At 44.2% G+C, this 23,805-nt stretch overlaps 1 protein-coding gene across 1 annotated transcript in view; it reads right to left on the bottom strand.

Annotated features, from left to right (window-relative positions):
* Window positions 1–620: 620 nt before the first annotated feature.
* B3GALT5 (beta-1,3-galactosyltransferase 5) overlaps window positions 621–23,805 on the bottom strand; it is a 32,326-nt gene continuing 9,141 nt past the window's right edge. Inside the window, exons 2-4 of the mRNA XM_046003285.1 lie at window positions 2,656–2,815; window positions 2,280–2,445; window positions 621–1,588 (exon numbers count right to left, since the gene is read on the bottom strand). Of these exons, the coding sequence (XP_045859241.1) occupies window positions 650–1,588 (939 nt within the window). The 5' untranslated portion in view covers window positions 2,280–2,445; window positions 2,656–2,815 and the 3' untranslated portion in view covers window positions 621–649. The remainder of the gene's footprint in view (window positions 1,589–2,279; window positions 2,446–2,655; window positions 2,816–23,805) is intronic.

The raw sequence follows: 23,805 nt of genomic DNA, 5'->3' as shown, positions 1-23,805 counted from the left end.
GGGACGGGCTTGCTCCACCGTGAGCTGAATGCCAAGTGCTCACAAGGACTTGGTGTCCCGACTGGGTCTAATGCAGTGAGTGAAGCCATGCAGCTTCTCCCTAGGGACAGCCCTGAAAGCTCAAGTCCTGGGAGCTAAAGTGGATGAGACTCTTGAAAGGGACAGAAGGGGCCACCATCAGGCCTGCTTCTGAGCCCTCCAGGCCTCCACTCCCTGCAGGACCGAAGGGTGGACTCGAGCTGGATTTCCATCCCTGCCCCAGGGTTTGTTGGCTGGGAGACGTGGGACAAGGCCCTGTGTTTCTGTAAGCTGCGGTTGCCTGGTGTGTAAGAGGGGGATGCTACCCCACCGTGGCACAGAGACACTGATCCTGGAAATGGGAAAATGGAGGCGTGCGTCAGACACTCAGCGCAGAGGTATAGGGACTCACGAGATGGCATCTGTTGCTTGGGCACCAAGTGGTTTCACTCAGGCTTACAGACTCCGTTAGACGGGCAGCGCTACAGGGCATCACCCTCACCTGACTCTCCCTCCTCCCTCCTCACTCCCTCCCTGCCCACACGATGATCCTCAGGGATGCCACCTGAAGATCTCCCAACACTCAGTGCGGGCTGCCTCAAGTGTGTCCACGTGGGCCCCTGGGCTCCCCTCAGACAGCTGGACACTCGTCTTCCAGGGAATTTTCCAGAGCCTGCCAGTAGCTGAGCATGTTGCGAGGCTTGACGAAATGGCAGGCCACGATCTTCTTAAAACGACACGTGGAAAAGGCCAACCCATTTGGGAAAAAGGTCTGCTCCGAGTGGAGTTCCTCCAGCCTGATTTTCAGTTTCGCCAGGCAGAGCCCCACGAAGACGTCTTCGAGTTTAATGAACGGGACGCTGTCGGACACTTCGTACACCCGACTCGCCACATCGCTGGAAAACACGTAGCCAGTGCCCGAGCAAAAGGGCGGGTACTTCTCCCAAGGATACTCGTATTTACTGACAAACCACTTGTTGTGCTTGTCCCTAATGGGAAACTCGTTCAGTTTCAAGAAGCCGGTGAAAAACCGAGTGGTTCTGTTTTTCCTGAGGAGCAGCTCGGTCAGGTAGTGGATATTGACAAACATGTCCGAGTCTGTTTTCATCACGAAAGCCGCCTGAGGACAGAAGCGGTGGATCCACTCGATACCCATCATGGTCTTCAGGGTCAAGTTGAAGTAGGCGTCCATGAAGTCCTTCTGGATAATGTCGCGATGCCGCTGGCTTTCCTGCGCCACGACTTTCGACAGGTCCTTACTGGCTGTGGCTCCCAGAAGGAAGAAGGTTTTTATGCGTTTTCCGTTCACATTCTTTTCTTTCCCCCAGGTGTTCCGGATGACTGTGCGAGCAAACATCTGCTCGTGGGAGGAGGTCACCAGCAGGACAAGGAAAGGGGGATCCTGCTTGCAGTTGATATCTGGAAGCTGGAGGAAGTTCCCCCTTTCTTTCTTGAAAACAAACGGCTCATTTTTTTTAAAAGGAGTCGGACTGTACATGCTAAAATACAAACAGAGGGCTCCCAGGACCACCAGGGAAATGTACAGCAGGCGCATCTTCATGTAAGCCATCTGGAAGGAACAAGGTGGAATGGTCAGACCTCAGAAGAAGGGGAGCATGTCTAGCTTTGCCCCCAGGAAGGCTTATAGGGGGGAAGACACTCATGTCTCACAGCTCTTGTGCCAGAGACTCTAGGGTCTCACAGCACACAGAGCTGAGAGATGGGGTACAACAGGGAGCATGGATTCCCAACAGTGTGCAACCAGAGCACAGGGCTCCAGGCCAGCCCACCCTTCACCCATGGGATTCTCAGATTCCCCTCTAAAATATGGGACCAGATCCCCCATGAGGTCCTTCCAGCTCTGCCCATCCCTGACTTCATAATGAAGTCCAGTTAGAGAACCTGCAAGACGGAAAACCACATGTTCTCAATGTAAATGCGTGAACTGTTTGCATTCTTCTCTAGTTGAATCAAAACCATTTTATCGCATCCAGAAAGAAGTGAGACCAATGTTCTGATCTACACAACTACACTCATCCCCCTTGTTTGTGGGAATAACTTCCAAGATCCCCAGCAGATGCTGGAAGCCAACCACAGTACCAAACCCTACATACATCCTTGTAACCTCTAGTTTTTAAATCAGTCACAGTAAGAAATTCACAACAATAACTAATAATAAAATAGGACAACAATAACAACAAACTATAATGCAAGTTATGTGAATGTCTCTCTCTCAAAATACCTTACCACGCTGTACTCACCCTTCTTGTGATGACGTGAGATGATGAAATGCACACGTGATGAGATGAGATGAGGTGGGTGATGCAGGCGTGTGATGTTGCGCTCAGCTACTACCAACCTTCTGACAATAGGTCCAAATGGGGACCATCTGCTTCTGGACCGCAGTGGACCACGGGTGACTGAAACCTCAGAACACAGAAGCTCGGATAAGGTGGGAACACCGTACCTTGGAATCCGTCCCTACTAGAGGTACTTATTCTATTTTAGGGGTTACTTCTTTAAATCTCCTGATTCTTTCTTCTTGTACCCACATACCTCTGTTATTCTCAGCAAATTCTCACCAAATCCAGGAGCACCCATGTCAATGTTATAACATTAAGAAAACAAATAACTCACTTTCTTCTGGTTCTGATGACGCTCTGGTTGGAAAGCTAAACCACAGTGTAGATTCCGAGAGGAAAGCTGTCAAAGAGCTGCGAGCGAACGCCGTTGGGCCCTATCCAGTTCTGGACTCACTTCATTTACCCAAAACGATGATTCCCTTCCTCCAGAGTCACTGTAAGGAAGAAACAAAAAGAATAGTGCCACTCAAATCATCCACAGCTCGTCAGAGCTCCTCCCCATAGGCCATGCCAGCATGTTGCACACCTGCCTCACCACCTGCCCAGTTGACCTTGAGGATCATTTGGGCCCGACTCCAGCCCCACTCTTGACTTCTGCTAAGTGAAGGAGATCAAGACAGATTTCACACACAGTGCACCTATGGAAAACAACAACAGCATGCAAATTTCCAAGAAGCCTGTTGAGCCTGATGCACTAAGATAGTGCCCAGAGCTCTGGAAGGGGACCCAGGGGACCCATAAGTCAGCTTCAGTCCAATGTCTCATGCTAACAAGTGACTTTCCTACCTAATAGCCCGTGGCTAATGTTTACAGAATTTGACCCAGGTAAGAGATCCATCAGTTCTCAACTCGGTGTCCCTGTCTTCAAAATGTCATCCTGGGTGAGCTCAGAGGGACCAGCAAGACAAAAAAACAAAAAACAAAAAACAAAAAAACAAAACAAACAAAAAAAAACCCAAGTGGAAGGAAGAAAGGGTCACTTATTTTGATCACAAAAGAGGACCTTGAAATTTCATTCAGTTAAAATTCTGTTCCAAATACCTTCTCCATAAAAGATAGGGAATAATGATGGAAACTTCCAGAACCAGCTAACTCTCTGGAGGCCAAGTTAGTCTCTCCTCTTTCATGACCCCAAGGAGGTTTTGTTCCGCTGGAGACCCCACGCAGTTCAGAGAAATCACTGTGGGAGGCAAATGGATGGCCAGAACGTTTCTGAGCCATGGCTGGCAGGATGCTGAGAATTCTTTTCCTTTTTTTTAAAGATTTATTTATTTATTTATTTATTTATTTATTTATTTATTTGAGAGAGAGAATGAGAGAGCACAAGCAGGGGGTGTAGTAGAGGGAGAAGGAGAAGCAGGCTCCTTGAAGAACAAGGAGCCCGATGCAGGACTCAATCCCAGGACCCCGTGACCATGACCTGAGCGAAGGCAGACGCTCCGCTGATGGAGCCACCCGGGCATCCGTCATCTTTCTGAGAATAGTTATCTGCAGGGGTAGGGTGTGTAGTTTACTCTGGCTGAAGAAGGGGTGAGGGGAACCAAATTGCATTTTCCCCCACAACACATTTTAAAAAGAAATGCACAAACCAAATCAAGAGAAAGATGATATTTCTGTACTTTGCTTCCTTTCTCAGGTAAGTCTGCTCTTCTTCAGTGGGTTGCCTCACTGGTAAACCTTAAAACCTCTTTCCCCTAGTGCACCTTTTCTCAGGGTCATTCGCATGGACCTCAATTCCCAGGGATGGACGCTCAGCTCACTCACTTCATTGGTCTCTCACTAGACACCAAATGGCACCCATGAGGTCTGACTGTCCAATGCTTCCTGAGGTTATTTATTTTCATGTGCAGTCAGAACACACTTCCTACCTCCAGTGTGTAACCAGGAAGTTACACATCATATCCCCGTTTACACCTTCGACTGAATCTGTATGTTGTGCTACAAGGACCTACTGAAGGGGGTTTGGGGAGGGCACCTAGCACCAATAAGGAACAGAGCCTGGAAGAGCAGGTTTCTAGAAAAGGAAACATATATCCCCCAGGTTGTGTCCCTCACAGTTTGGCTAAAAGGCAGGAGCTCTTAGCATAAAGCAGCTCTGTGGACAGAGTCATGAACAGGCAACTATCTCTGCTATGGAAACCCCACCTTCAAAACACACCGGGGCCAGCCCATGTCACCTGGCCTTCCAATCAGTCATGGAGCTACAGCTTATTTAGCAGATTCTGGATACCAGGCTTTGCTCTTTCAACCTAGGAGCAATACAGACACAGACACAGAGCCTCGGAACTGGAGTAGATAAGCAGTGTGCATGAATTATAGATCAAGGCAAGCCAGAAGGTGGCAGGTCCCTCCCTCCCTTCTCCTCTGCTTCCCGCCTCTGCAGGTGTCACATCAGCTCCAGGCCCGGGTCACTGTGCCCCTTCTGGGTCAGAGCACCCACATGGCCAGGGGCATGTCCACCTAACACCCCAGAGGGCTGAGTGTAGGTTAGACTAGGCACATTTAAATTACAGAGGAACAAGTTAGTAACAGCACAAAGCCAGCCCTAAAAGCTAGCTCTTTAGGGCAGGGAAAGGCTGTCTGTCGGGAGCCCAGAAGTCATTGTCTTTACTCCATCTAACAGAGGGTCCCTCCCTGCCCAGGACAGGTGGGTAGGACTCCTGACCTAGGGCTACAGGGCCTGATGACAAAGGGATTGGAAGTCCATATCCCCAAGAGCTAGAAAGCCAAAGAGTCAGTCTGCAAATGCAGTTTAGTGGGGCTGGGGGTGCGGAGACAGGGGAGGGCCCCCTGGATCTGAAAAAAAGGATGATGGAACTTCAAAAAATACTGTCAAAAGACTTCAGAAGCAAGCCACAAAAAGGGAGACTATATGTCATACATATATCTGACAAAGGACTAGTATATCAAGAATATATCAAGAACTTCTATGTATCAACAAAGAAAGCATAAAAACAAAACAAAACCAAAAAAGCCCCACAATCTCAAAAGATGAATTGTGAACAGATATTTCACAGAAGAAGATATCCAAAAGGCCAAAACCCAGTGTAGGAATCATTAGTCATGAAGGAAATGCAAATAAAACTACAACAAAGGACCAGGGCCACCCATGAGATGACTAAAAGGAAGTGGGATGTTGGAAAGCCATATTTATTTGGCAGCATCTACTGCAGAGAACACGATACGCTCTGACCCCGCCAACCACACCTGAGCTCAAACCCAAAAGAAATGAGGCATGGCCAAGAATGTGCAGAGCACATTGCTGCACACAGTAACCAAAAACTGCCCTCCGTCTGGGTCTGATCAGGAGAGAGAAGCCACACGGTAATTCAAAGGGAAAATTTAACATAAAGGTTTGTTCCTCTACCATGGGATCTGAGTGATGAGTGATTAGCAGGAAGTAAAGAAGTCTCTAAGAACACAGGAAAAGCAGGAATAAGGAGCAGCACTGCCTCTAGCTTATGAAAGCTCCAGGAAAGTCCGCCAACCCCAGCCTGAGACACAGACCTCCATGACAAGGGCACAGCCTAGCCCACTGACAGCAGAGAAGTCACTGAGGGCCCAGAGCCATTTTCACAAAGTAGTCCAAAAAAAACGTGAATTTGGAGCTGAGAGGCAATACATCAATAAATGGCACAAATGTAAGCAAGAAATATCCATCAGTAGTGAATGGTTCAATAAAATGTTACATAGCCATTAAAAAATACAAACTTTTGATAAATGCACTTTGTGCTAATCTGATAGATATTATGTTGAATGAAAGGAGCCAGGCTTGGAAGATATGTTCTGAATGATTCCACTGATAAAGTTCAAAACCTGGCAAAATGTATCAATAATAATAGAAGTCAGAGTGGTAATTACCTCTTGTGGAGGCATTATTAACCAGGAAAGGTCATAAGAGTCCTTCTGGAGAGCTGGATATATTTTATTTTTGGTCTGGGAGGTAGTTACATAGATAAAAATTCACTGAATCATCCAAGCAAGATCTGTGTACTTTCCTTATGTAAGTTATTCCACATTAATATTTTTTGAATAATTTTAAATAAAAATAAATCTCTGAATGGTGATACCTTCTATAAAATGGCCTGAATTTACTTGACCCCGATTCTGATTTTTTACACAGTGCATTTCATGGGTCACAGTGCCTCGCAGAACAAACTCATTTTGTGTCCGGGTCTTAATACATAATGATGACTGAATGACAACCCAGACAAGTCAATGTCACTGAAAGAAAACATTAACATTACTTTAGCTCTCTTGGAAACAAGAGACATGGCTGGCCAAGTGGGACACGGGAGACTCACAGGTGCAACAGACAGGTCCGGGTCATGGCCTTTATTGAGTATTTTTGTAGAAAAAGCGACACATGGCAAGGTGAACAGATTGGGACTGGCTAGTTTGAGTAATTGTGGCAGCTGGCTATAGGGTAGCCCCTAGCTGCTACCTGGCCCTGGGTCTCCTGAGTCGTAAAGACCAGACAGAGACAGTGTGGCCCTGGGTGGGTTCATTTGCTTATTAAAGACCTGGTCCAGGCTGGGCGCTTCCTTATCTCTAAGAAAGGCTCCCCCTGGGAGGGGCAGTCCCTCCCCAGCCAGAAATAAGATGCCAAAACATAATAAGTAGAAAATTAAAAACAGGATTAATACGACCCTGGGAAATAAAGTCTGAGACTTGCTTTTTCTGAAAACTCTGAAGTGCTAACATCTGCTTTAACACAATGGGTTGGCCAGGTAAGGAAGGCAGCCCCTGCCCGAAGTGTGACGTTCCTGAGACAGTGCTGCAATACTGCATTCGTTGTCAAATCAGTACCTACTCCACTTGCCACTGTAAGTCAACTTAAGTGTTACGGAGCAGATTTTAAAACTAGTGAATCATTGAACATTATATCAAAAACCAATGATGTACTGTACCGTGGCTAATTGAAATAAAACAAAACTTAAAATAAAATAATAGAATAAAATAGAATAAAAATAAAAAATAAAAGTCCCTTGTTATTAACTTCAGGCAGCCGGCAGGGATGGAAAGACGGAGGAATTTGGAAACAGAAGATCTTCACATATGGCTCTGTGAGCACAGTGGCGTAATTTGGCACAAGGGCACTTGCGCTGCGGACCTGTGTGTCTCCAATCGAGATCATACTGTGTGCCTTACAGGGTGGCTGGAAAGGGCTCTACACGTGGCAGTAATTGTTTCTGTCCTGGTTCTAAGCCAAGCATGCCCTCTGGTAGTATCAATTCATAATCCAACTTCTCCTCAAGCTCCACCTCCCTAGTTAATCAGCACGCTCTGGGTTCTAGACAGGCCGGGGTGTGCTGTCTACTGGGTGACCCAAACCCAAAGGAGAGCAGGCAGAGTGGTCTGGAAGGAGCTCAGAGAGCCTCCCTCCTGGCTATCCATTCCCAAACATATAGGATTACAAAGGGAATCAATGATGTCGAAACAAATGTATCAAAATGAGTTTAAAGTGTGCCAGAGTCCTATGCACATCTGTATTATCGCATCTAACAATGTCCGACTCCAGGTATGACTACGACCTCTGTTTTGAAGGCAGCAGGAGCTTTGCCCGTCTTTGGAAATGTCTAAAACTAAAACCATGTGATGTGAAAATATCGGTGATTTTCAGAGACAAAGTCACAGGCTCTACTGTGTGGGTCAGTGTCTGTTATCAGCTGATTCGTGTCCCCCTCAAATTGGCATGCTGGAGTCCTAGCCCCCAGTGTCTCAGAATATGACCTCATTCACAGATAGGGTCTTTACCAAATTACAGTAAGGTCAGTAGAGCATGCCATAATCCAGTTAGGATTAGTGTCCTTATAAAAAGGGGATATTTGGGGGCGCCTGGGTGGCTCAGTGGGTTAAGCCTCTGTCTTTGACTCAGGTCATGAACTCGGGGTCCTGGGATCGAGCCCCGCATTGGGCTGTCTGCTCAGCGGGGAGCCTGCTTCCCCCCTCTATCTCTGCCTACTTATGATCACTCTCTGTCAAATAAATAAATAAAAGCTTTTAAAAAATAAAAAAGGTGTCCACAGTCTTTCTCCAGGCTTTACACACTGACGAGTCTGGGGTCTCATGGAGCTTCTCTCTCCTACTCATAATACAATAGACAAGCCTCCCACTAACTTTGAATATGGCTGCTCCAATCTGAGGAGACAGAGCACAGGGTTCTCACCAATGATCACTGGTCTCAGAGTTGATGAATTTAGAGCTCGAGGAAGGCATTTTCAGGATTGACATTTTAGGCAACAAAATACCACAGCTGGGTGGCTTGAACAGCAGACATTTCTTGCTCACAGCTCTGGAGGTGGAGGCTGGAGATCAGGCTGCCAACATGGCTGGCTTCTGGTGAGAGCCCCCCTCTTAGCTCGCAAAAGCTGATTTCTCCCTGTGTCCCCATGGCAGAGGGAGGGAAAGAGGGGGAGAGAGAATGAGAGGGAGGGAGGAAATGGGAGAGAGAATGTGCACGAGAGCTCTCCTGCATTCTTGGGTCTCTTCTTTACAAACACACTAATCCCCCACACTCATGACCTCATTTAAACTTAATGACATCCCAAAGGTCCCACCCCCAAATGCTACCGCATAAATATGAATGGGGGAACACAGTTTAGTCTGTAGCAGGGATAATCTCCAAACATTTACTGAGCACCCACCATGTGAAGGTGGATGCTGGTCACTGGGAATGGCCTGGGGTCTCCTTGGACTCCTTAGATCGTCCTCGGTTACATGAACTTACCACCCACAGGCACGTTCCTCTCCCAGGCTATCCGCCAGGTTCCCCTTAGGAAGTGCCACTTCCAGAGCCTCCAGACTGATTCTCTCCTGAACACAGAAATGACAACAGTAGTGGGCTGGTGACCTGGGCTCTGACACTGAGAGGGAGAGGCATGAATGTGCTTTGGAAGGGGCCTAGAGGCAACCCTGCTATCCCCTCACTCTGCAATCTACCCTGCTGAAGCTTTCTCTATTAAAAAAAAAAATGCTTTACTTGCAGCTCCCAAACCCTCAGAAACCAAAAACACAACTCAAGGTTTTTAAAGCCCAATTTCTTTAAATCTCCAAAGCATTATCTTCTGAATGGCCCAAACAACACTGCACAACTGCACGGGACAGTTCTATCCACGGTGTCAAAAGGAATGAAAACAAAGTGGTGCCCATAGATTCAGGAAGGCCAATCTACAGCGTTGTTTTTGTTTTTAAACAAGCTTCAGATTATTTCAGTAAGCTAAGACCTACGACCTTTCTTCTAACCAAAAATTAAACAAAACAAATTAATAACATAGCAGAAGGGATACAGCAGGATGTCATTAAAAGGACTGCTGATTATTTTGTGCAATCAGCTACATTGAAAAATCTGGGGGCTAGCATCCTTCAACAGCCGACAAAACACCTTGAAAACAAATACGAGAGATTTCTCTTAGGGAGCATCTCTCCCCGATTATTCCTCATGCCTGTGGCCCAAATGGTAGAGACACAGACTCTAGGTTGCTTCAGTTCCCTTACTAAAGGACTCCGCAGTAACAGGAATTCAGCATGCAAACCACAGAATAGGGGAGAGAAGGAAGAAAACTAATTAAAACCAGTGCATGTTTATGCACCACACCCAGGACTCCATGCAGTATGTGCCCTCCTGAATACCCACCACCAGGCCACTGAAAAAAAATAAATTAAATTTTTTTTAAAAAGATTGTGAACTAGGGGCGCCTGGGTGGCTCAGTGGGTTAAGCCACTGCCTTCGGCTCAGGTCATGATCTCGGGGTCCTGGGATCGAGTCCCGCATCGGGCTCTCTGCTCAGCAGGGAGCCTGCTTCCCTCTCTCTCTCTCTGCCTGCCTCTCTGTCTACTTGTGATCTCTCTGTGTCAAATAAATAAATAAAAATCTTAAAAAAAAAAAAAAAAGATTGTGAACTAGTCAAGGAATCCAAATCCTATTTCTAACATTGTTTCTATGATGGGGGAAAGAATTTTGAATTTAAAAAATAAATATAAAAATAATAATCTTTAGTAAAAACAAAACAACAAAAAACGGTACATGTGACCATTCTGGAAATGGGGCTTGCCCATATTTGAATTTACATGAGGGTCCTAAACAAGAAGCAATGGAAACAACAGGCAGTGCTCGGGTCACACTGTGCTGCCTATAATGTGTCTTCACGGCTTAAAACTGCATTTCTTGGGGCACCTGGATGGCTCAGTGGGTTAAACCTCTGCCTTCGGCTCAGGTCATGATCTCAGGGTCCTGGGATCGAGCCCCGCATCAGGCTCGCTGCTCAGTGGGGAGCCTGCTTCCTCCTCTCTCTTTCTCTGCCTGCCTGTCCACCTACTTGAGATCTCTGTCTGTCAAATAAATAAATAATATGTTTTAAAAAAATTTTCTCATTTCTTGACCAACAGGTTCAGCTGATCTTTAAGATGATGACTCACAGAGCTACTTATCATTAGCCCATGCCCTGCACTCTCTGTTCCAACCGACCTCCATGCCTCTACCCTCAGGCTACACCTGTTCCCCTCAGCCCCGTGAACAGAACTATTCTTTCCCTTCTGCGCTCTGTCCTCCTCCACCAGCGCCCCCCACCACCACACTACTTCTGCTAAGCTACCTGTAGCTCACCCCCAACCCTGCCAGTTCCTCAGCAAAGCCGTGTCTTCATTTACCACTCATGGCACCCACTGTATGGTACTTTCTCACTTTCGTTCGTATATCATACATTATTATTTCTCTGTGCAAACCTTGGACTAGCATTCCCACTGCTTGACAACTCTGGCACAGATCAAGGACCATCTTCCGTATTTTTCACCATTACAGCACCTGCCAACACACAATATTTGCCGCATACAAGAGCGCAAAGGAAAGTTCTGAATGAGTCCCTGAGAAGATACCCATGTCTCCAAAAGCCAAAGCATGTTTCTTTGTGACATGGAGACATGTTCTTACTTGAAAGCAAACACTCGCCTTATGCGACATCTCCTTGGGATGAAATTTTTTCCCAGAATATTTCAGTGCCTTGGGTATTTTTGTTCTGTGTACATTTCATAAGACTTCAATTATTTCCCAGAAGAAATAGAACCGGGCTTACTTCAACGGAAGAAAAGGCAATACTGACGGTTTTACCCCCTATTGCTCACACTGGGGAGGGTGGGGGGTCACCAGCAGCAGCCTGTGGACTGTTATTAGGGTGTTCAGAAATCATTTCAGAGCTTTAGCAGGGAAGGGAACAAAAGCTGTGCAGATAAGGAAAGCAGGAACCAACAGCACATTCGCCACATTAATTTGCCTGTTGGTCCCAGGAGATAGGCATATAGGTAAGAGGATGGAAGACAATTTTTGTTGAGAAAGTAGTACACATACACAATAATAAACCATGGCCTTCCAGACACAGAAGTCAAGAGCATACATGACTTGTCAATATGGCAGAAGGGACTCTTACAAAAACAGCTGACCCTCCGCAGAACACCCCGGGGCCCAAACACCTTCACTCTCATGAGTGCACTCTTCATGAGCACACATAAAGATCACCCTCAACCTGCTACTTCCTCAGATGATGGGAAAACTTTCTCTCCACGGATTTTGTCACTCACAGCTACCTCTCAACCTTGACAGAAGAGAATCACAAAAATCTATAAATGAGCAAAAAGCTGAATCCAAGCATCTCCAGTTGCATTGGGACCAGCAGGCCCACTCCTGAGACTTCTGGTAATGCTAATGTCATTATGACAATTTGTCTGCTGCAAAGAATGCCTTTGGACCGTGGGCCCCTGATTTCACCACAGAAGGTGGAGTAGAGGATTCTGGTTTCACATGGATGCTCTTCTAACAGCTGGGAAATTTCTACCTCAAGGTGATGAAAACCTGTCCTTAGACCTGTCCTTTTTTCCTACATGATGATCCCATGAGACCCCCAGCATATCTTACTTGCTGGTTGTCTTTGGGAAGGATTCCAAGAATAACATGTGGTGAGGAAATGAACTTTGTTTTTCCAATAGAAGTAAAGCAAAACTTCCTGATTTCTGCTCGCTGGCCCGAGATCACTTGGTGCAGCCTGAAGCAGATGCTTCTGCCCAGGCTCTAGACAAAATTTTGAGGCCATGACGCTTGGGAAAGAAACTCACTGATCAGGGAGGGTGAAGGCTCCCTTTTCATGATTCAAATACTGACACCTACACAGTCACCAAGAGACTTCACTCCACCTCCCAGGACTGTTCAATTTAAACTTTCACTTACCACTATGAGTCATGAAGGGTAAAACAGTAGATATTTGAGGAGAATTAGCACACAGAAGGGAGATTGGGCAAATATCTTAGTAGTCTTCTTAAGAAAGCAAATTTCTACATGACACACTAGAAACAAATTTCACAACTGCCATTTGTATATAAATACTGTCTCAAATACTCTTACCCAGATCATAGTGCAAGCCTCGTCAAGACACCTCCAACACAGAGAAAGTGAATGTCATTATACAAAATAACTATTTCATGAGTTGAATTTGACTTTTCCTCAAACTACTGAACTTGAGAAAACCTTACCCTGGTGGTGACAAGTAATGCTGAGTCACACCTACTTTTTGGGATTCCCTTAATACCAAGGGACCAAGGTGGAAGGCTGCTAGTCAAGGCAAAGTCTCATGGCCCTCAAGCGATGCTTGCAGCCACCTGTCTACTTCCGCTTCCCCCTTGAGGTAAATCATGGCAACCACTGCCCTACTCTCAGACTTCAATCACTCCACCTTCTAATAGAAGAGCCCCACAGTCACTTCCCACTGGGAATCTTTGGAACAGGAATGATGGAATATGCACCTGTCCTGCTTATCCCCCAGAGCTCCAGGTACCTCAAGGCCTAACACAGTGATTAAGAAATAGTAGGAGGTGTACAAATATTTGTTGAATAACTGATCTGAGGTGAATATCTGGGCAGTGTCTATGCCCATAAAACAAAAAATCCTCTTTCACTACATCAATAAGTCCAATGCTCAGCTCATTCTTTCCCTTTAGGGTGTATCCACATTCACATCTCCAACCCTGCCCATAGTCTGGGATCCAGGCTTCAGGTCCAGTGGAACTTCCTCGTCAGTTCCAATGACAATAAAGAATAATGAGCAAAGCAAATGGTGTTGATTTTTCTCTTAAGATGACAGTCAGTGCCTGTGTGGATCTCTGCTCTAAGTATGACTGAAAAACAAAAATTCACTCCAAAAAAATGTTTAAAGGACCCTACCTCAATCGCCTGTCATCTCCTGGTCAGCCTCTTATTTTCTTTCCCTTCCAAATTAAGCTCCTGGAATAAACAGTTTATACTCACCACTAGTACTAACTCACCCACCGATTAATTAATTAATCCTCAACCCGCGGCAACCTGCTTCCACTCCCACTGCTTATCCGAGAGTGCTCTGCCAAAGATGACCAACAGCCTGCCTTGGGTCGGGAAAGATTTAACACAGAGATACTCAGAGCCTATTCCTCTTCCTTGATCCACCAAGAGCATGCCTTTACCAACTTGATCCTTGCACAGAGTTTGGGTAGGAGATGAGGGGAAAAGAGAGAAATGATGGAAAAGGGAGAGAATGACTGGAGGAACAGAATGAAATCAACATGGAGGATAAGTGTTTCTAGGGTAAAAGAAGGACTGTTGGGGGCTAGATCAGAGAAATATTTTGAAAATTTAGGAGGGGAACAAGGGAACACAGGAAGTGACAGATACAGAGAGAGAGTAACAAGAATTGAACATTTTGCTGGACATTATAAATGAAATCATCTTTGGTGTCCTTTGAAAGATCTCAGTAAAGGTTCAGATTCTCTTTTGAATGTCAAACCAATACATACGTATCAGAAAAGACTTTGAAAACATAATGTCAAGACAGAGCCACAGGGCACATTGGCTTTACTGGCTTTATCTTCCATGACCTACTTGTGCCATTAGGTGCTTCTGTCCAAGCTTTTCTTCTTGCAACTCCTGGGCTTCAATGGGGGACCCCCCAGTCCCAGCCTCCCTGATTTTTATCTCTGGCTCTCCTGTGTTGACTCCTCTTCTTCATTCTGCCCCTAATTTCAGGCTCGCCCCTGACCCTCTCTTGTATTTGACACAGTCCCCCTTATCCAATCCCGTGGTTATACACAAAATAATCCCCAAAGCTGTACTATCCTCCCATACTTTTTGCCGAATTCCAAATCCAACTGCCACTGGACATCCCATAGACATCTCAAGTTCCACCTTTTCAGAATGAAGGGCCTTGGAATCCACTCGGTGACACAATCACCAGACTCATAGCCATTTCCACTGTTCTATCTCACAAACTCTAGACTTAACCACCTGCACTCCAGCTCCATGCTGTCCATCAGAAGAACATTCCCCAAACCAGAAGTCCAACAACATTGCTTAAAGCTTTGCTTCAATCTTTTTAGCGCACCCTATACTCCTGCCATAAGACAGCTTGAAGTTCAGGGAATGTGCCATTTTGTCTCATACTGTCTATCTAGTAAAGTCCTTTGAATCCCTTCACGTCCAGTTCAAACTCTGGCCCCACAGAGGCATCTCCCCCCATGAGTGGGCTTGACCATTTCCCTTCTTGACACCACAGTTCCTTGTAGCTACCTTTACTGTAACTCTGCCAATCACAGCTATATGTTTATTTCTTTCCTACTTTACTGTAAGTGGTTTGGGACTGGAAAATATTTCATTGATATTTATTTGATCTCAATACCTCATATTCCACTTTTTCCCTAATAGATGCTCAGCAAATATTTGTTGAGTGTAAATAAATATTTACTGTTATGGGCTGGACTTTTTTTGTCTCCCCAAATTCATATGCTGAAGTCCTAACCCCCAGGACCTCAGAATGTGACCTTGTTTAGAAATGGGGTCACTGACAGCGTGGTACTGGCATAAAAACAGACACATAGACCAGTGGAACAGAGTGGAGAGCCCAGATATGGACCCTCAACTCTATGGTGAAATAATCTTCGACAAAACAGGAAAAAATATTCGATGGAAAAAAGACAGTCTCTTCAATAAATGGTGCTGGGAAAACTGGACAGCGATATGTAGAAGAATGAAACTCGACCATTCTCTTACACCGTACACAAAGATAAACTCGAAATGGATAAAAGACCTCAACGTGAGACAGGAATCTATCAGAATCCTAGAGGAGAACATAGGCAGTAACCTCTTCGATATCAGCCACAGCAACTTCTTTCAAGATATGTCTCCAAAGGCCAAGGAAACAAAAGCAAAAATGAACTTTTGGGACTTCATCAAGATCAAAAGCTTCTGCACAGCAAAGGAAACAGTCAACAAAACAAAGAGGCAACCCACGGAATGGGAGAAGATATTTGTAAATGACAGTACAGACAAAAGGTTGATATCCAGGATCTACAAAGAACTTCTCAAACTCAACACACACAAAACAGATAATCATATCAAAAAATGGGCAGAAGATATGAACAGACACTTCTCCAACGAAGACATACAAATGGCTATCAGACACATGAAAAAATGTTCATCATCACTAGCCATCAGGGAGATTCAAATGAAAACAACATTGAGATACCACCTGACACCAGTTAGAATGGCCAAAATTAGCAAGACAGGAAACAACGTGTGTTGGAGAGGATGTGGAAAAAGGGGAACCCTCTTACACTGTTGGTGGGAATGCAAGTTAGTGCAGCCACTTTGGAGAACAGTGTGGAGATTCCTCAAGAAATTAAAAATAGAGCTTCCCTATGACCCTGCAATTGCACTGCTGGGTATTTACCCCAAAGATACAGATGTAGTGAAAAGAAAGGCCATCTGTACCCCAATGTTTATTGCAGCAATGGCCACAGTTGCCAAACTGTGGAAAGAACCAAGATGCCCTTCAACGGATGAATGGATAAGGAAGATGTGGTCCATATACACAATGGAGTATTATGCCTCCATCAGAAAGGATGAATACCCAACTTTTGTAGCAACATGGACAGGACTGGAAGAAATTATGCTGAGCGAAATAAGTCAAGCAGAGAGAGTCAAGTATCATATGGTCTCACTTATTTGTGGAGCATAACAAATAACATGGAGGACATGGGGAGATGGAGAGGAGAGGGAGTTGAGGGAAACTGGAAGGGGAGATGAACCATGAGAGACTATGGACTCTGAAAAACAACCAGAGGGTTTTGAAGGGGCGGGGGGGTGGGAGGTTGAGGAACAAGGTGGTGGGTAATAGGGAGGGCACGTACTGCATGGAGCACTGGGTGTGATGCCAAAACAATGAACACTGTTATGCTGTAAATAAACAAATAAAAACAAAAACAAAAACAAACAAACAAAAAAAGAAATGGGGTCACTGAAAATGCAGTAAAATCAGCCATGCCAGGGTAGGATGGGCCCCTAATCCAGTATGACTGGTGCCCCTATGAAAAGAAGAAATGTGGTCACAGACATACACACAGAACACCAGGTAAGATGAAGGCAGAGATCAGGGTGATGCTTCCCAAGCTAAGGAACATCAAGGACTGGCATCAACCCACCAGAAGTTGGGGGAGAGGTCTGGGGCAGATTCTCCCTTGTTGCCCTCAGAACCAACCTCAGACTTGACCTCAGACTTCTGGCCTCCAGAGTGTGACACCATAAACTTCTCTTGTTTAAGCCTCTCTGTCTGTGGGAACTTGTTAAGGCAGCCCTAGGACACTTTTACTAAGGAATAAATGGGTAAGATGACTCAAAGCAGTGATTACCTGAATATCTGCAATGTGCCTTTAGTGTGCTTTGCAAAGCAGCAAACACAATAGCAGTGTTAGACAGAATTCCGCCCACGAGCAAGGAGTTCTGTCAGCGTGTTCTTTCTCCTCTCTCTGTGAAGACTTTGAAAAAGGAAAATGGTTTTTTCCACATAATTTTTCCACACTAGATTTTTGTTTCTGTTTGGAGAAAATTTGGCGGGGAGGAATAGTTATCAAAGATAAATGGTTACAGTAAGAGTCGAGAACAGCTAGGGGGCTCTGTCCATTCAGCTGTGTCCTGCCCTTCCTTGGGTATTTCTGCCCCGTCCTGTCTCCCAAGGACTGCCTTTCCTCCTCAGGTGGCCTCTAGGCAACCACAGAGTCTTGGTGCATCTACAGAAACCATGTTCCCAGAGACACAAAAAGAAAACGCTAACATGCAAAAATCATCTCTAGTCAAATGCCAGTCACTCCCTCATGTCTTTCACTGCTTCTCCTTGAAAACCCAGCACGGATGCCATGAATCAATGGGAGAAGCCAGAAATGTGTGAGAGAAAGATTTCACGGGCCTAAATCACCCATGTTCAAGTCATACCGACTGAGTAACTGCCATGTGTGTGTCAGGAAGTGTGTCTAAGCCTGTCACAGGGAATATTAACCAAGATACAGATACTCAGGAAATTCCCCCTTTGATACCCAGATTTTTTGAGGGATCTGCTTCCAGCTCACTAATATTCCCTCTGCTCCAAATCTGGCTGAAAGTACACAGCTTTCACTAAAGATAACTCTGGCAGGAAAACCAGATTTTAATGTGAAATGATTCACAGTGAAAATATGACACTTTTTTAAAGTTCATTAAAATTGTTAAACATTGGTGGGTTTGTTAGAGTGTCGTCCTGTTCCACTTAACAACACCTCCTCATTTTTTCACTGGTATCTGGCTCCGAGTGCTGGTTGTTACACAACAGGCGGGGACTACTTTCCTATAAAAAACCGAAACTGGAAATATGCTCCAAGAGTTTTATTGAGAATATATATTCTATTTTAATAATAAAAAGAAACAAAATACATCAGTTGGAAAACAAGAACAAAAATTTAGACTAAAATAAGTGACTTACAGGCACCGTTTTCAAATCCTACTCATTTTCTTTTTAACCCGTATTTCCATTATCACAACTACATGTACTTCTCAATAGCACTGCAACTGCATACAGACTAAAGAGGAAAACAGTAGGCCATCATCCTGGCCATAAAACAACAAAGGAATAACACTAAGTTTAATCAAGGTCATCCAAAATCCCAAACACTTAGAGATAAAGAAAACTGACTAAGAGGTCAAAGGAGAAATTAAATGTGTAATAACAAATTACCTATAAAACAAAGCAAATGAGACCACCACATATTATTCCTTAGGAAGTGTTCAAAGTTGCTTCCAGAGGCAAATGCATAGCCTTAAGTAGTTTTATTATTAAAGAAAGAAAGAAAGAAAGAAAAAAATATTTTAAAGAAACTAACTCTCAAAGAATTCAGAAAACAAACAAAAATTACAGAAAAGAACAGGGTTAACAAAACCAAAAGCAAGACTGAGTTAATTTAAACATTAAAACAAAATATTACTGTGGTACCTGGGTGGCTCAGTTGGTTAGGTATATGCCTTTGGCTCAGATCATGATCCTGGAGTCCCAGGATCCAGCCCCACATCAGGTTCTCTGCCCACCAGGTAGTCGGCTTCTCCCTCTGCCCTTCAACCCATTCATCCTCCCTCTCTTTCTCTCTCATTCTCAAAAAAAATAAATAAAATCTTCTAAAAATACAATACTAAGAAATATACATACACTCTCTCTTTAAAATGGACTAAGCCCTACCATATCCAATAAACAGGGAAAGGTGAAAGAAAAAAATAAAATGAAAAATGAGAAGATAATCAAGATGTTAAGAGTTCTATGTTTGGAACCCAAGGGAACTGGTCAAATCTTAACTCAGCCACTTGCTAGTTATAAGACTGAGAATACTGACCTTCTTAAGTCTCCATTTTCTCTATAAATGAAAAACACAAAACTTGCAAAATGAGAGGATAATGCTAACCACCTCCCAAACTTTTTGTGAAAGTCGGGTAAGTACTTCACAGTTCCCAGGAACTAGTAAGCACTCAGGCAACACTCTAGATCATTCCTAAGACTTATGTGATGCTAGTTTGTTTGATTCACAAATCTCTACAATCCCATCTTAACCCTTCCTGGGATACAGTCATTTGACGTGGTCCCACAGGTCCACTGTGCAGGATGATATTTGCAATATCATCTTCAAAATAATTCAAGTCATAGAAACTGGTGGAAATCCAAATTCTTCCAGATTTGAAGTGGAACTGCCATGGCTGTGGATGAGCTGGTGAGGGGGCAGCTGGTGTGCAGTGATCTGACAAGAGTCAAATGTCCTCCAAAACATATGTCCCTACAGCACAGCTATGTGCTAGAAGAAGTCTCCTACTAAAGTGTAGAGAACTGACCTGGATAGATTTGACTGCATAAAGGAGACACTGAAATGGCAAGAGTGAGACGATGTCTAGGAACAGAATAATGAAGAGCAAAGAATAGAATTTAGAAAACATGAGTCAGGAGAGAGGAAATGGGGGTGGAAAGGGATCAGCTGGATACACAGGAGAAACCCCACATTAATGTCCCCACAGTGGCTAACACGAACACCTCCAGCATGCCAGCAACTGTTCTGAGTGCTTTTCATGTGATTACTCACAAGTCCTTCCCACACATCGACAAGGTGGACACTAATTGGGGGGGCGGGGGAGTTGTTTGTTTGTTTGTTTTTGAGGAGAAACTTACAGAGTGAAGTCATCAGCCATCAGCCTGGGTCCTGGAGTGAATTCATGGTCAAAGTCAGCATCTACGGCCAAGCTAAGGTACCCCAGGGCCCACAGTCCTGTACCCGCTGCTCACTCTCCATCTCAGTGTCACAGAGAAGTGTCTCAGGGACCAAAGAAGCCTAGAGAAGGAAGGGTCATCATCATGGTCAATCCGATAGAAGACGTGGGACCAGGAGTGCTCAGACTTCCACAATGCACTTCAGTGGAATAACGGTGGCTAAAATTAGACAGCAGATGACAATCCTTCAGGAAGAAAAAGGAGGTGATGGCTGAGTGGGCTGAAACAAAACTGTCCATCCTAGGAGCCAACAGCTAAAGAGACGAGGGTTCAAAACATGGACTGTACGGTCCAAAACATGGGTGGGAAGGAATGGAGCTGGTTGGTCCAGCCAGACAACAGGACAAGCAGGACTGTGATAAATGATGGCTGATAGAGAAACAGGAGGAGGAGAGCATGGCAGGAAAGAAATTAATGCTGCCAACATCTTTCCCAGAAGTAAAGTTTACGACTGGAAGAGAGTCTTATATGTTAATGAGTAGGAGTTCATCAACAACAACAAAAACTGATTAAAAAAAAAAAGACAATGAGGAGTGCATGGGTGGCTCAGTCATTGGGCATCTGCCTTCAGTTCAAGTCATGATCCCAGGGTCCTGGGATTTGAGCCCCACATTGGGCTACCCATTCAATAGGAAGCCTGCTTCTCCCTCTCCCGTTCCCCCTGCTTGTGTTTGTTCTCTCTCTCTCTCTCTGTGTGTCAAATAAATAAATAAAATCTTAAAAAAAAAAAAAAACAAGCAATGGGCTTGAATAAGCATTCCCCCACAGAGGGTATTCAGATGGACAAGAGGCTCATGAAAAGATGTTCACCATCACTCATCATCAGGGAAATGCAAATCAAAACCGTGATGAAATCCCACATCATACCCACCAGGATGGCTACTATAAAAATAAATTGTAAAGAATTAACAAGTGTTGGCAAGCTTTTGGAGAAATTGGAGCCCACCAATTGTGGAATGCTGACAGGAATGTAAAAATGGTGTGGCACTCTAGGAAACAGTATGTCAATTCCTCTAAGAATGAAACACAGAATTGCTACATGATCCAGTAACTCCACTTCTGAGTATCTACCCCAAAGAAGAAAGCAGGAACTTTCTTTGTACACTCATGTTCATAGCGACATCATTTTCAACAGTCAGAAGGTGGAAGGAATCCAAGTGTCCATTAACAGATGTATGGATAAACAGAATGTGGTCTATCCATACAGTGCAATGGTATTCAGCCTTAAAAGGGAAGCACATTCTAACACCTGCTCAACGTGAATAAACCTTGAAGACATAATGCTAAATGTAATAAGCCAGTCATAAAAAGACAGATACTCTATGATTCCATTTATATGAGGACCCAAGAGTAGTCAGATGCATAGAGTCAGACAGTAGAATGGTGGTTGCCAGGGGTAGGGGGAACTGTGGGGAGAGGTGACTGATAAGGGGCACAGGGTTTCCTTCAGGCACAATAAAATTTTCTGCAACTAGACAGTAGGGAATGTAGCACAGTATCATGAATGTACTAAAACTAATGTAACCAACTTAATTTATGTATCTCTTACCACAATAGCAAAAAAGGGGGGGGTGTTGAATTATAAGCTTTGTGCATAAAATTTATATTGATATTGCACTTTGGTAAAGCACAAAAAGGGGAAAAAGAATCAAGACGTGAAGGGAAGCCACGATCAGAGCTAGAGGGGATGTGAGGACCTTTCTATCACTATAGGGCAGTTTTTCCCAAACCGTGCCCACCAGACACCAAGAGGACTTATGTGTGCCTGGGGGTAGAAGAGAGGTAGATTGCAAGTGGGAGAACCCGTGAATTAAACAAAATTAGACAGGCTTCTTCACTGCGGGACTTTTTGGAAACTTTACAAAGTTAACATTCAGAGTAAATTTCAAAAAAAGAAGATTCATGGGCAAGGTTGCCCAAATTTCTTTGATCCTAGAACAGTTTGTGAGAAACACAGCCCACGGACTAATGAAGAAAGCAAACAGATAACGAAAAGATTGACGAAGTGGGGTTATTGCTGGGTCAACAGCACAGGTGAGGTGGGTCAGCAGGTGAGAGCCACAGGCTCTACAAATCTGAGAGACTAGAAACCAACCACATGAAAAATGCCTTTCTGACCTCATAACTTGGCTTCTCTAGCCATTTAAACCTCTCCCGTGGTGCTTGGCACTATCAATTTTCATTAGTCTGAAAAAGTTCCTCCATGTTTTACTTGATGGAATGACGTGTGCAAACCACCTTGCTTTGACATGCCACAGTGTCCTGCAGATGACCCAGGAAAGAGTGCCAATGAGATAAGTGTTAATACTGTGCGTTAGAAGTCAGGGAAAAGTGCCCATCAGTCAATACTGGACATAAGTGCTACAATGTAAGTCTAAAATGAGAAGAAAAATCTGGAGGCGATTACTTATTTTGCATGTTGTTTGTTATTTTTCATATATATTCTTTTTTCCCATGGGAGACTCAACTGGTAACCTGACTCTCAGAGGTAAAACCAAGTTTCCCAAGAGAGTTGGAATGGGAAGAATAAACCACAGTCCTAGATAATAAATCTTATTTTCACATGGGGAGGGGGGCGTCACCTGACTATTACTAAATAGAAAAGAAGGAAGTTGGGCATTATGTCCTTGAGAAAACCAAATAAGAGTATCAAAAACAAATCCAAATTCAGTTATTTATGGATGCTCCAGGAAACTCAGAGTGAGCTAAGTAGCTTTGGTAACAGGCTGTATCTATGGTATGTTGACCACCACACCAATCTACCATTTATTTGCCTCATTCAAATAGGTACCTGTTTCCCTCCAAAGCTGTCAAACATCTGGGCATTGTGCAGGCTTCATACAAAAGTGGGCACTGAACACCCACTCTGAACTTAAGGCTCGTGGGATGAATAATATTACCAATTATTATTGCTTAAATGTGTAATAGCATATTGAGACATTGGTTTCTCTACTTTGTCCACACTACTGTAAAACAGTAAGTTCAAACTAGCCAAAAATAGACAGGCAACACTCAAACGAAAGACATAGCTCTTAGTATGGCCCTTAAACATGGCAGCCAGGGTAAAACACTGAAAATGCCAGAATTTTACATTAACCTTTAATTGGGGTGGTAAAATTAGAGGAAAGGTGAGAAACTAAAATTCATAAAAGTCTTATTTTTATTTATCTCCTTCCCAAGCCAGAAAAAAGTGAACAGAATGGTAAGTAGGAAACCTGAGGGAAATGGACCTCTAGAGTAAAATCAGGTCAAACTTCTACACTTGCCTTTACATTTTCCACAGAGTGAAGGAAGGCCTAACAGAAAGGAGAATTATTACCACCGTCAAAGCTAACTGCCTCCAACAGAACCAGGACTTACCAGAAAGTCAAAAGAGATGTAGCAGACAGGTTAAGAGTGGCAACTTAGTATTATAAGAGTTCCTGCAGAAAAGAATAAAAGAAATAACAGAAGAATTATGAGAAGAAATGTCAGCTGAGAATCTTCCAGAATGGAAGATGGGAGTCCTCAAATGAAAACTGCAGCTTGAGTACCCATCATGATAAATATAGGTAAATCTACACCTCAAAACATTCTAGTGAAACTGCAGAACGTCAAGAGGAAGGAGAAAGTCTCAAAGCCTACCAGAGAAAGGCAAACTACCCACAAAATCCTGACAATTAGATGCACAGAAATTTCCCATGGCTGATAATGTAAGTCAGAAGGAAGGGGGGTGGGGGATGGGTGAGCCTGGTATTAAGGAGGGCACATATTGCATGGAGCACTGGTTTGGTACATAAACAATGAATCTTGGAACACAGAAAAAA

The sequence above is a fragment of the Meles meles genome, chromosome 4 (assembly GCF_922984935.1).
Source record: "Meles meles chromosome 4, mMelMel3.1 paternal haplotype, whole genome shotgun sequence".
Classification (NCBI taxonomy): Eukaryota; Metazoa; Chordata; class Mammalia; order Carnivora; family Mustelidae; genus Meles; species Meles meles.
The sequence above is the reverse complement of the archived record's forward strand: the minus strand, read 5'-3'. Positions and strand labels throughout refer to the sequence as shown.